Source organism: Falco naumanni, chromosome 1 (genome assembly GCF_017639655.2).
Source record: "Falco naumanni isolate bFalNau1 chromosome 1, bFalNau1.pat, whole genome shotgun sequence".
NCBI lineage: Eukaryota > Metazoa > Chordata > Aves > Falconiformes > Falconidae > Falco > Falco naumanni.
The window spans coordinates 12,923,550-12,936,711 of NC_054054.1; the positions used below are offsets into that span (position 1 = coordinate 12,923,550).

Below are 13,162 nucleotides of genomic sequence, written 5' to 3' on the forward strand. Positions count from 1 at the left end.
AAAAAAATATTAAATCGACCCTATGTACAGTGTTTCTATTTTGCAGTGTTCAAAGGAAGCTCTTTGGAAATTGGCTTTAAAATTTTTTTAAATATGTGATTCTTCCCCTTTTCCCACAGTATATAATTCATGAATACCTAAAGCTCTGTGTGCTTGTTTTTGGCTATTTGCTTATAAATTTTTCCTAGCTGAGAAAAATCTGACAGATTGTAGTATAGCAAAGGTATCACATTAAAAAGCAAAGACAAATGGAAAACAATCTATTTGCTTTCAGTTTTAAAAAGTGACAATTATGAGAGACTTTGGGATCCCAAGTCCAAATACATACACTCACATGTGTACTTGAAATCACTGTCATTCTTTTGAGCTGGAGGAAACTGAAGAAATGGAGGTTCGTGATCACTTCTGACATAAATGAAGTGCCCATGTCACAAGCACTTAATAAATGCCTATGTTCTTTTGGTTTCAGTATTTATCTAGGGTGGTGTTCTTTCCTGTGGTGCTGCTACCTCCTTTTGGCTTTCATTTTTGTACTCTGTCATGGTGAGAATTCCAGCTAAGTCTGTACGTTTTTTTGCCTCTTTCAAATACTGCCCAGGTTTTTAGCAGCTGCCAGCTGAGGCAGATTTCACCTCTCTTGTCTGCACAACTGCCTAAAAAGCAGTATTAACACTCTATACTGAGACAGAGTGCAAGGAGTGTCAGTAGCTGCTTTTCTGGAGACACATGTAGAGTGTGATGTGAGAGAGCCAAGAGTCCCTGGAGAGCATGAAATTCTGAGTCTTGTCTTGTGTTAAATTGCTGGAAGGTTCTTTGCAGTGGTAGTGACTGCAAACCAGATCCCACACAGCAGCTAATCAGTGTGGCTGCCTTCCACTTCGGTGCCTTCTCTGCAGAAGTGATACTGGACCCAAGCGTTGGACCACAGGATACAGTGCACAGGGGTGCTGAGAAAGGGCAGCAAGCTGCCTCACATAATGAATTCCTCATGCAGCCATCTAGAACTACTGTCTGAAAACGCTCAGTTCCGGTCCTTGTTTCATCTGGCAGCTGCTCAAGATACAGAAGTCTTACTTAGGTCCTTAGGTAGAATTTCTGAATCTGGCTGTAATAGAATATCCCAGCACAGGGAACTAACGGGTGTCCTTCACCAGGTTTTATAAATAATGTTCCTGAAAAAATGTTATTTCACTGAGAAACAGGAAAGAAACGCCCACATCTAGAAATGAATTTCTTCTTCAGTAAGGAGACAGAGCCATTTCTAAAACTCTAATTTAACCTGCAGAGTATTTTTACCATCTCACAGAAAGTGAAATGCACAGAATAACAACCAGCACCCAGAATCACACAGAAGAGGACGGAAGATGTCTGGAGATGGAGAGGAAGTATCATATTCACTGTTGCCCTTGGAGTGCATGACTCTTAGAGGTAATTGATGGTTCCTGGAAACCCAAGAGTACTCCTAGGGAGATGCTGAGCCTCATCTTCAGGACATTAAAGTTTAGCTCAAGGTAGAAAGGTTTTTCACTGCGAGGTGTCTAAGCAGGACCACAGGTACTGGAGTTCCACTTTTCTTAACAGCTAAAATCCACAACTTTTGAGTTCATTACAAATTGCGGATTTTTTCAGCTCCTTTATAAGTACCCTCTTCTGATGTCACCTAGGGCTATGACACCTCTCTGTCCTGTTGTCCCACAGCAAGCCATATGCTGTACCTTTTGGAGAAGCCCCTTTTTGTCCTGGCCATCCTCTATCCACGTCTCTGCTCTTCGTTCTTGGTGTTGCCCTGAGAGGTAACTTCCCTTTCTCTTCTGTGGTGGCTGCTCCAGTAAAACACTGTTCAGGCTGCAGAAAAGAGGAGGAGATAGCATAAAGCTACACTGTTTGCTTCCAAGGTAAGCAACTCTTCAGAACTGTGGTTGGGAAGCTACACTTGAGTTCCAAAGGGGTAAGGGACCGTGCAGAGGCAAGGGCACAGTGTGGTTAAGAGGTAACCATGTGTAAACATCACACGGCTTGGAACAGCAGGCAGCTGCCTCTCATGTTGTCACTTGCCTGCTTTCAAATTCACAGCCATGTGTCTTTCCCCACATTTTGGGCGGGCTTTTTTCCAAATTTGAAAATTGCTCAGAAAGGGCAGTGGGAAATGCCTACTATTTGCTATTTGTGGTGAGAATAATTTCCACACCGCGTTAGTAAGAAGATAGTCCTGTATTATTATATAACTGAAAGTAAAACAGAACGGAGAAGGGGTGGAGCGTCTGCCGCTGTCACTAGTGCAAACTTCATCCTAACTTCTGTGGCAACCTACTGCACAATTTTCCTGAGACTCGTGAGTATTTCACAGCTTTTAACATTCTTTTGTTTTTCTTTCTCTCTTTCTTTTATTAAAACAATGAGGGAACTTAGATTTCAATTATTCATATTTTTTTTTAAATTGTCTCGTAGGATTTGTTATAAAAAGACATAGTTTAAATATTATATTTAGCCTTGTACCCAGCACCTGTTTCTCTGTTTCTGCTGTGCAGGAGACATCAGCAAGTATGGAGAATTGGTGCTAGCCAGTGAAAATTTGTCATTGTTATCTAAGAAATTCATACAGCAAAAAGGAGAAGAAAACAAAGACACTGCTGTGAGCCTCATTAACATAGCAAGAACAGAGATATAAAGCTGGGAGAAAAGTTATTTACCATCTTAGTGTATGCACTGGAAAAAGCATTAAATGCAGGCAGGGAACAGAAAATCTGTAGTCAAGTGGAATCCTACTGCAGTGATACAGAGATACAGTGGCTAACAACAGTGTAATAGGGAGACGTGAGCCAGTCGTAAACCTGCGTAAGCGAATGCATTTATGAGTCTGTTGTTAAGGATACCACTTTGCACTAATGAAACTAAAAAGCAGGAGTAAAAAAATGTGTGGGGCAGAAGCTTGTGGAGGATTCTGTTGTCAAAACCTGCAAACTTACCTCTGTAAAAGCCAGCAATAGGAAATTTTCCTGCAACGCGCACAACCACAACCTTGTGGTTCTTTCTGTAGGCAGCAGGTATATTTGTGCTGCTTACTTTTTTAAGAGTCTGATATTGCAGAAGAAGTTCCTGGTTATAATTTCACAATGTTTTGCTATACTTTCCAAATAGTAGCATGGTACTTCTTCCTTCGCCTGTTTGTGAATGGGTTTATTTCTACTTACGGTTACTGATTTATTTGACACGTACTAGACAAACGGAAAGGTATCACGTGGTGATTTTATTTTGGAAGGAGATACTTAATTATAAATTAACCTAGTATAAACAAGCGATCTTTGCAGAGATATCACATGCATTCTCTGGGAGCCTGCTGGAGCGTTCTAAACCCTAAGAACGTGCAGTATGACTTGGGAGCCTGTCACAGTCGCTTCACCTCTGCGAACTCCAACAGCCCAGGTCAGCTTTGCCAGCTCTTCAGACCGACCGGAACTTTCGGAACCGGCGAAGCGGCGCCGGTGCAGGCGGGACGGGCGGCGGGGCGCTTAGAGCCGTGCGCGGGGGGTTCCCCGCACCGCGGGCACCTCGGGGGGGTGTGGGGGTGCAGAGACCCGCCGGGGGGGCGCGGGGGGTGGGGGCAGAGACTCGCCGGGGTGCCGCGGCTGGCGCCACACCGGCTGACGGGACGCGGAGTGACGGCGGCCGCCGCCCGTCCCCGGCTCGGGGAAGCCCTCAGCGCGGCCGAGCGCGCCGGGCAGCCGGGCCGCAGGAAGGGCGCGCAAGCGCTGCCAGCTCGGGCAGGGAGCAATGGTGTCCGGCCGGCGGGAGGCCGCGCCCCGAGCTCTGCACCCGGCGTGTCTGGCCGCGGCTGCCCGGGCAGAGCTCCGGTGGGACCCCGCAGCCACCCCGGCGCGGGGCTGCCGGCCGTGCCCCGCTCTGTGCCGGTACCGGGCGCACCTGCGGGAGCGCCGGGCAGAGGCGCCGCGCCGCTCGGTGGCAGGGCGCCGGGCGGGGGTGGGGGGTGGGGGGTGGGGGGGTGAGGGGTATCGGGGAGTGCGGAGAGAGGGACTGCTGGCATCCCACCCTGCCTTTCCCGGGACGGGCCCGGGCGCGGGGTAAGGAGGGTTCCCTGTCCTCCGCCTGGCTGAACACACGGACTTAAGGGACACAGGACGCCCTCGGCGGCCGCCCCACCTGCCCGTGCGTGCCAGGCGTGGGGCTCTGCCCGCGGCACCGAGCAGTAACGAGGACAGCGGTTCAGCCAGCACGGCAGTGCTGCTGGGGTTGTCAGCCTATGGCCTATGTCAAAACTGCTTCCATAAAGAAAAAAAGACGGGTCAGCGTCACAGGAGACCCCCTTCCGAAGGGAACAGGAGGCCCTGCATGCACAGTGGCGCTGCTAGGGCGGGCTGCTGCCTCCCTGGGGCCGGGGCTAAAGGTGTGAAGGGAACGCTGCCTGCTGTGGTACAGCCCTCGGGTTTCCCCACCTGGAAAGGGAAATCCATTACTGATTTTTCAGGTAGGCAGCAATGAAGTTGCAAGAAGTCCGAAGGCAACTGAAAGTCGTTGGGGCCTTGGGACACCTGGTTAAGGGATCAGGAGCACAAGCAGTGCTCTCCTCTATTCTTCCACTTGCAGGGAACAGTGAGGGAAGAAATGGGAATAGCCAGCAGATCCATACCTGGCTCCAAGCCTGGTGTCACTGGCAGAATTTTGTTTTTTTTGATAATGGGTCAGTTTACATGACACCAGGCCTGCTGGCAACAGACAGGGCATGCCTGTCTCAAAAGGGGAAAAGGATCTTTGCACAGGAGTTAGCAGGGCTCATTAGATGAGATTTAAACTGGATTTGAAGGGGGAAAGGGCTAAAACCAGGCTCGCTAGACAGGCCTGGGGGCTGCACACCAGTGTTTGAGGGATGGAGTGCTACAAAGGTCCTTGGGTCTGCTCTCTCAGCCGAGGTAGGGGATGGAGACCCATATGGCAGCAAAGATGCAGGGGTTAGTGATGTGTTAGAGACCATGGAAGTGCCTGAGAACGGTCGCGCAAGCAGCAGGGCTTCTCCCCCAGAAAGGCAGCGGGATCGCTCGCCCAGCTGAAGTGCCCCCACACCAACGCACGCAGCGCGGGCAGCAAGCAGGAGGGGCTGGAAGGCACCGTGCAGCGATGAAACTGTGATGTAGTTGCCATCATGGAAACACGGTGGGATGAGTTGCACAACTGGAGCGCCGCAATGGATGGCTATAAACCCCTCGGAGGGCAGAGGCAAGGAAGGAGAGGCGGTGGGGGAGCCCTGTGTGTCAGGGAGGGTTTGATTGTCTAGAGCTTAATGACGGTGATGACAGGGTTGAGTGCTTATGGGTACCAATCAGGGGGAAGGCCAACAAGGCCGATATCGTGGTGGGAGTCAGTTATAGACCACCCAACCAAAATGAAGAGGCAGGTGAAATATTCTAGAAGCAGCTGGGAGAAGTGTCACAATTGCTAGCCCTTGTTCTCATGGGAGACTGGAACTTAACGGATTTCTGCTGGCAATACAACTGCACCACAAAAGTGGAGAGGAAACAGCCTGGGAGGTTCCTGCAGCGTGTGGGAGCTAACTTCCGACACAGCTGGTCAGGGAGCCAGCTAGGCAGGGTGGACCACAGAAGAAGAACAGAGAAGGACTTGTGGGTGGTGTGGTGGCTGGGGGTCGCCTTGGGCATAGCGATCACGGAATGATAGACAGAGTTATTGATTCTCAGAGAAGTAAGGAGGGGAGGTAGCGGAACTGCTACCTTGGACTTCCATGGGACAGACTTTGGGTCTGTTTAGGAGCCTGGCTGACAGAGTCCCTCGGGAAGCAGCTGTGAAGGGCGAAGGAGTCCGGGAAGGCTGAGCGCTCTTCCGGAAGGAAATCTTAAAGGCGCGGGAGCAGGCGGTCCCCATGTGCCAAAGGACAAGCCAGCCGGGAAGAAGAGCACCCCGGCCAAACAGAGAGCTTTGGCTGGAACTCAGGGAAAAAAGGAGAGTTAGTGACCTTTGGAAGAAGGGGCCGGCAACTCAGGATGTCTATAAGGGTGTCCTAGGAAGAAAATTAGAAGAGCCAGAGCCCAATTAGAACTCACCAAGGCACCTTCAATCATTTGCCAGCAGTCCTGGCTAACCGGGGAGGTCCCAGAAGTCGGGCCGTTAGCAAACGTGACGCCCATCTACAGGAAGGGCCGGAAAGAGGAACTACAGGCTGGTCAGCCTGACCTTGGTGCCGTGGAAGGTTACGGCGCAGATCATCTTGAGCACCATCACATGGCCCATGCAGGACATCTGGTGTGATCAGGCCCAGCCAGCAGCGGTTTATGAAAGGCAGGTCCTACTTCACTAACCTGATCTCCTATGACAAGGTGACCTGCCTAGTGGATAAGGGAAAGGCCGTGGATGTTGTCTACCTGGATCTTAGTAAAGCCTTTGGCACTGTTCCCCGCAGCATTCTCCTGGAGAAACTGGCTACTCGTTCATTGGACGGGTGTATTCTTTGCTGGGTTAAAGCTGGCTGGATGGTTGGGTCTAAAGAGCTGTGGTGAATGGAGCCACATCCAGCTGGTGGCCGATCAGAAGTGGTGTTCCCCAGGGCTCAGTACCCGGGCCAGTCCTGTTTAATATCTTTACGAGTGGTCTGGACAAGGGGATGGAGTGCACCCCCGGTAAGTTTGCAGGTGACACCGAGCTGGGGAGGAGTGTTGATCTGCTTGAGAGCAGGAAGGGTCTGCAGAGGGGTCTGGACAGGCTGGATCCATCAGCCAAGGCCAATTGCATGAGGTTCACCAAGGCTCAGTGCCAGGTCCTGCACTTGGGTCACAGCAACCCCAGGCAACACTGTAGGCTGGGGGAAGGAGTGGCTGGAAAGCTGCCTGGATGAAAAGGACCTGGGGGTGCCGGTTGATGCATGGCTGAACACAATGAGCCAGCACCGTGCCCAGGTGGCCAAGAGGGCCAACAGCATCCGGGCTTGTATCCAAAACAGCGTGGCCAGCGGGACCAGGGCAGTGACCGTCCCCCTGCACTGGGCACTGGTGAGGCCGCCCCTGGAATCCTGTGTTCAGGTTTGGGCCCCTCGCTGCAGGAGGGACACTGAGGGGCTGGAGCATGTCCAGAGACGGGCAGTGGGGCTGGGGAAGGGGCTGGGGCACAAGTGTTGTGAGTGGCGGCTGAGGCAACTGGGGTTGCTTAGGCTGGAGAAAAGGAGACTCAAGGGAGACCTTACTGCTCTCTACAACTACCTGACAGGAGGCTGTAATCAAATGAGCATCAGACTCTTCTCCCGAGTAACAAGTCACAGGACAAGAGGAAATGGCCTAAAGCTTTTCCAGGGCAGTGAGTATTAGACGGGATATTAGGAAAAGTTTCTTGACTGAAAGGGTTATCAAGGATTGGCTGCCCAAGGAATTGGTTGAGTCACCGTCCCTGGAGGTATTTAAAAGATGTGTAGATGTGGTGCTTACAGACTTGGTTTATTGGTGGATGTGGCAGTGGTAGGTTAATGTTTGGACTTGATGTTCTTAAAGGTCTTCTGCAACCTAAACTATTCTATGGTAACTGACTGTCATTAAGAATGTTTGAATTCTCTGGGAAGGGGAATATTTTGGTCAGATCCATTCTGAGGCTTCCCAGTTCTTCACTAAAAATAGAAGGGCGTCACTGGGGAGAGAGGCACAGGCTGATGTGAAGTAATTAAGTATACCACATAATGCTAGATTTTTCCTAAGAAGTGCGAAGTACCTTGTCAGTTCAGCTTGCAGACTCTTCCAGGCCACGGCCAGTAATGCATTTGACACAAACTTTCCAATGTGAGGTGCACAGTTCTGTCAGCCAAATGTTTCCCTCTTCTATCCTCACAGAGTTCAGCTTGCTGTAGCCAGCACAGCAGGGAGAAAGACAATCTGGAACAGTCCCCCTGTAAGACACACAGTTTTGTCAAAATAATGTTTTGTGGTGTAAAGAGGATCACTGTTCTGCAGGCCAGCACAGTGTTATTGCTTGCAGGCATCAGTAAAGCATAGCAACCCAACCTCAGTTGTTGGAAGGAACTTGGTAGTTTGCACAGAAGTACATATTTTATTCCTCTTGGTTTTTACATGACATGATCTTGTTGCTATATCCTCTTTCATCACTGCAGCATCAACGGGAGCTAAAACCTGGGAAAGTAAATACCCTTGCATTCATGTTTTTCATGAGGTCTTTCTTTGCGCTTAAAAGCTCATAATGGAAGATAGTAACTTTAAAGGTTATTTTAACTACAGGACTGTAATACATTGCCAATTCTCCTTATTATAACATATTTCCAATTCTCTACACCAAATCATACTGTGTTAGGCAAAGCATGAACATCTCAAACATGTCCATTTGCTGTGCATGCATGCTAAAATATTTCTAATTTTCAAAAGTATTTAAAAAGTAATTGCTCAGAAATGGAGGGGGTGGGGGGTAAATCCCTACTATCAGTTATTTATTATCAGCTACTTATTACTCAGAGAAATGTGTATGAAACAAAATCTTATTTTCTTACAAGTAGTTCCCAAATTTAAAGACAGTCTTCTTACTCAACCCCAGATTTCCAATTCTCATTTTACAGGCTTTGGTAGGACAAGACTTCAGTCCAGGAATAAATGCTGACAGATGAACAAACAAGCTGATGTATTTGTCTCTGCAAAGACCAAACTCTGGTAGAAAGCACTATCGGTAGGTCCTCATGCGAATATATGCTCAAACTCCTTTTTGAGCAGGAGTTCCAAGGGATAGGACTATGTTGGAAGCCCCTGATACCTAGACACACAGATTAGTCTTTCACAGACAAAAGGAATTCTGATTTCTTATTGTTAATCCCAGATCAATTTACCTTTTCACTGCTTCTGTGCAAAACCCTGAACCTTAGCCACCGGTACCCATCTCAAAGATTCTTGCATGCTGAAGGCTCCTCTGCTTTTTCTGGGCCAGTGCTGTTCCCAAGATGGTGCTATAATGCCATGCTCAGAATGAACCTGAAGGAAGGACTATAAGAGAAAGACATTTCATTCAAGATGCCTGTACAGTGTCAGTGTAAGCAGAGATCCCACCTGGTGGGGGCTGAGTGCCACTTTTGAGATAATATTCTGCACATCTCTCTGCACCACATGAGAGGTCTAGTCTGGTATTTGCTCCATGTCCTTTAACTGATCTGGGGCCTGTTCTCCACCATCCATCAGGATTTATAGGCGGCTGGGGCTAGATTTTTGTAGTGCGATGACAACAGAAAGAATTCAGGCACCTCAGCAGCTAATAAAAGCTTTCCATCTTCCATTCATAAATTAATGTGCTAGTGTAAAATAAGGAAACTGATTCTTTTTTAGCTTAGAAATTAGTGAAGAGCAGCAGAAATATTTGGAAGCCAGCAGGAGATGTACTATATAATTAAACTGTTGTCCTTCCTGATAGGTTATTATCAGCAGGTAATAAGATGTATGCATCATTGCAAATCATCTTAAAGTATTTCCTGCTATAACAGATGAGGTATGTCTTTAGTGGCAGTATAGGGTGATCACTCAGACACTGTTGCCATTATAGCTGCTATAAATTAAAACTTAACAGTTTAATAGTTTATCAATTGACTCTAGTGCCAATGCTTAAAAATTCTTTACCAAAAAATGGCTGTTTTTTTCACCCACTGAGGAACTCTTTAAAAGCCTGCTTTATATAAATACCTATAGACTAGAAGGGTTGCACCCTGTGACAGTTATAAAAACCTTATACCGAAGCTGCTAAATCAGCACACCCATGACCAGAATTTATCAAGTGTTTTAGGGTCCCTTCTTGTAAATAAAAATACAAGTGAATCAAATTTACTGGCTGTATTGCCATATTCTAAACTGCTAGCCAAAAATGGTTCCCACTGCACCTTTCCCTGGCTGCAGACTCTGCCAGAAAGCTGTGAATGTCAAGTGCTTAGCAGTTTTCTTCCCTAGAGTTTAAGCTATAAGCAAAGGCCATGTGGAGAAGTTTATTGTCTCCGCTGGAGAAAGGACTTGAGCTCTTTGGCAAAGTCAGGTCACCGTCTGCCACAGATCCTATTTGTGCAGATACAAAATATGACAATGCAGTTACTGAGCTAATTATCTTATGAACAACTTGTGCAGTAGAAGACCCATTTTATGTAAAGGAATAACAACACTGACAAGGTTTCACTCTGCCCATCTTAAATATATTGTGTTAATATTATTAACATAATACCAATTCTGTAACCAATATGATGGAAAATTAGGCATGAACTCTGTGACCTCTTTTGGTGCTGCATTGACTGATTAAGAATTATGGTACCTGTGTGTACCTCTGGCAAGTGACCAAGTGTTACTGTCTGCCTGCAAAGGGAATTAGGAACCTTAGCTGTCCTTCCAGGATTAAAGAGCGATATTGCAGGAATATGGAAACCTGGTGCGCCTGACATCTGAAAGCTGCTGGACTTACCAGTTGGTGGTGACTACCATCAACCTGTTTGTAACAAGCTCACTTGTTCAAAACCAACTAGTTACATCTGTTTATATAAGCCATACTGGCCCTCTCCTGAGTCACGTAGCTACACTTTGAATGCCATTAAAATAATAGACATTTGCATACCTGTTAAAACCAATAAGAACATGGGAATGGGAGTGACAGTAACTCTTGCAGGCTCCTCTGTTGTAGCCTATGGCAGAAATCCCAAGAGTATGGTTTGTTACCCTGATAGTGTACTTCGGTAATGTGTGGTTGCTAGGTGGAGTTTTTCTTTGTGCTGCTTCTTGGCAGAGTAAATACGTCAAATAGTGTTTCACATTCCTGAGGTTAGTTCTCATACTAGAGTTACCATGATTAGTTGTACTCAGTGCTGCCACATGCCGTGTAGGTCACCGCCAGGCAGTGGAAGGGATGGGAAGGAGGGCAGCACTGGAAGCCCACCTGGGATTGCACTGGTTCCTGTTCTCATCCTGGGGATTCCAAGTGTAAACCTGACCTGTGATGACCAGCACTGGATGCTGTGATGACAAAAGTAATCACATCGGGGTTTACCTGCTGTCTTGCTGCTTACAGCTTTCTTTCACTCATTTTATTTAATTTTAAATCTTTTTGTTTAATAAAAAAAAGGTCTACAGTCGTATCATAGGCACCAGAAGTGTGACTTTACACTGGCTAGAAAATATATATCTATATCTATATCTATAAACCCAGCAAACCCAGGAAAAGCAGATACTCTCTATTTGATGTATTCTTTTGTATGGCCCCATGTCTGATTTGCTGCACATTCCTTGCATCATGTTGTATAATCCAGAAAAATTAATTTTAATTTTTTTGCCCTCCCTTTATGACACTTACCAGTATAGTATCCAACTGCTCCTTGAACATGAAGTAGTTAATTTCACCCAGAAGTCCTGAGGGATAAGAAAATGGGAATTTTGCTTTAGAAATGGAAATAGACTGGAAGAAATTAGTGATTTTGGGTCCAGTATGTGATACCTGGAGATGGATTATTTTTTTTTTAAAAGATTGTTTAGCATGCTGTAGGATTGTCTGTGTTCACATATAGCCCCCAGTGTGTTCTGTTGCAGCTGTGAGAACTCAACGCTTTTTTGAACTAAGCTCTGTAGAGGGCACTAATTTCTTCTCCACTGGAGAAACCTGCATCTGAGCTAGCTGACTGTAGCGACTAGAAATATATATTTGGGGACCATGAAGCATTTAATCCTAAGGAAGATATACAAAGCAACTTAAAGTCAAGATTTCTTGTAGGAGGGCACTCAGAAAAGGATTGTCACTTGTGAAAAATCTCGGTTAAGGGTCTTGCCCAAATTACAGGGAGATGGTGAGATGAAGGCAGGGACAGGACTGTTTCTCAGAGCTGTATTCAGCTACCTTTGTCATTGAACCCATACTTTTCTTTCTGTGGCCTTCTGCCTCTTTTCCTACACAGCTTCATTTTATACATTTTTTTTTTCCAGGAGCTTGGTCCATTTGGTGAACTGAATCCGTTTTGTTTATAAATCCTGTGACAAAATAAGGAAATCATTACATCATACTGTGATTCAAGGTTTAATATCTTTTAAAATTAGGAATACATGGGAAGGAAGTGAGCATGGGCTTGAGTTTCAATTTCTCAAGAAGAATATGCTTTAGTGTTTATAAATGCTGCCACTTCTGCCACATTCAACTTTTCCTCCTTCCTTTCACCTCCACCTTGTCTCAATTCTTTGCTGTGCTTTCCATTCAGTCATACTACTCAAATTCACTGCTGTGCACCAGCAAGATCACTGATTTCTGATCCTCAGCCTTCACCACATTATTCCTGTAGGAAGCCTTTTTTTTTTTTTTTTTTTTTTTTTTAATACAAAGAATTCTGCTTGCCTCTGAAGCTCTAAGATGGAAAACGTTAATTGTGAAGAGACTGCTGGAGACCAGCTATACAGTGCCAACAAATCTTTTCTGCAATTATGTAGTCTAAGCAAGCCACTCATGACTTGGCCAAGTTTATGCAGGTTTTCCAGGCTGCCAAACTTGAACACATTACTAAAAAGCACAGCTTTAATTAAATGGTTATAAACATTTTCTTTATATGAAAGAAATGCACATTTCTGCTAATTTGTTTTTCGAAAATGACTGAACTACTCTTGATGGGACTTAAAAGAAAATTACTAGCCTAAGTAATTTCTAACAATTTCAGCTTGACCAAACTAAAAGCAACTGAAACTGAGTCCTACGGTTTGAGACCCAGCTGCAGAAGGTGTTAACAAAACAGCAGGCAATAGCCCTTTTACATATATAGAAACAGGACTGTGGTCCCAGCCCATATCTTTGAAATTATCAGTGTTTAATTTAATTTTCTAAGAAAATGCTTATGCAATCACATATCTGTGCATGTTTACATATTTCTGTCCCATTCTTCCATCACAGTTTTTAATTCAAAGCCTAATTTCATTGAATAATTTACATTGGAAGAGGCACCTACAGGTCACCTCTTCCAGCCTCCCACCTGAAGCAGGGCTAACTTCAATGTTAGAGCAGGTTGCTCCAGGCGCGGCTGGTTTTTTAACACCTCCTGAGGATGGAGCTTCCACAACATCTGTATGCAGCCTCCTTCACAAACTTATTTTCTTGCAGAATGTGTTAGGATTCCTTTTATAAAATTGAAAGTACATTTTTAGATTAAAAAAGTAAAAATATT

General features: G+C 46.1%; 1 protein-coding gene and 1 long non-coding RNA gene across 8 annotated transcripts in view; one reads left to right on the plus strand and one right to left on the minus strand.

Moving 5' to 3' along the window:
- LOC121082416 overlaps positions 1-13,162 on the minus strand; it is a 74,038-nt gene that overhangs the window by 60,007 nt on the left and 869 nt on the right. For 3 of the 4 annotated variants that reach the window (XR_005826014.1, XR_005826017.1, XR_005826015.1), the window contains exons 2-4: positions 8,837-11,987; positions 7,720-7,894; positions 1,716-1,845 (exon numbers count right to left, since the gene is read on the minus strand). This is a non-coding gene — a long non-coding RNA (uncharacterized LOC121082416). The remainder of the gene's footprint in view (positions 1-1,715; positions 1,846-7,719; positions 7,895-8,836; positions 11,988-13,162) is intronic. The other variant, XR_005826016.1, reaches the window with a different exon arrangement.
- IL15 (interleukin 15) overlaps positions 1,873-13,162 on the plus strand; it is a 39,032-nt gene continuing 27,742 nt past the window's right edge. For 2 of the 4 annotated variants that reach the window (XM_040581681.1, XM_040581734.1), the window contains exon 1: positions 3,309-3,423. In XM_040581681.1, the coding sequence (XP_040437615.1) occupies positions 3,370-3,423 (54 nt within the window). In that variant the 5' untranslated portion in view covers positions 3,309-3,369. Of the gene's footprint in view, positions 1,896-2,234; positions 2,333-3,308; positions 3,424-13,162 lie in introns of those variants that run through there. The other 2 variants (XM_040581725.1, XM_040581717.1) reach the window with 2 other exon arrangements.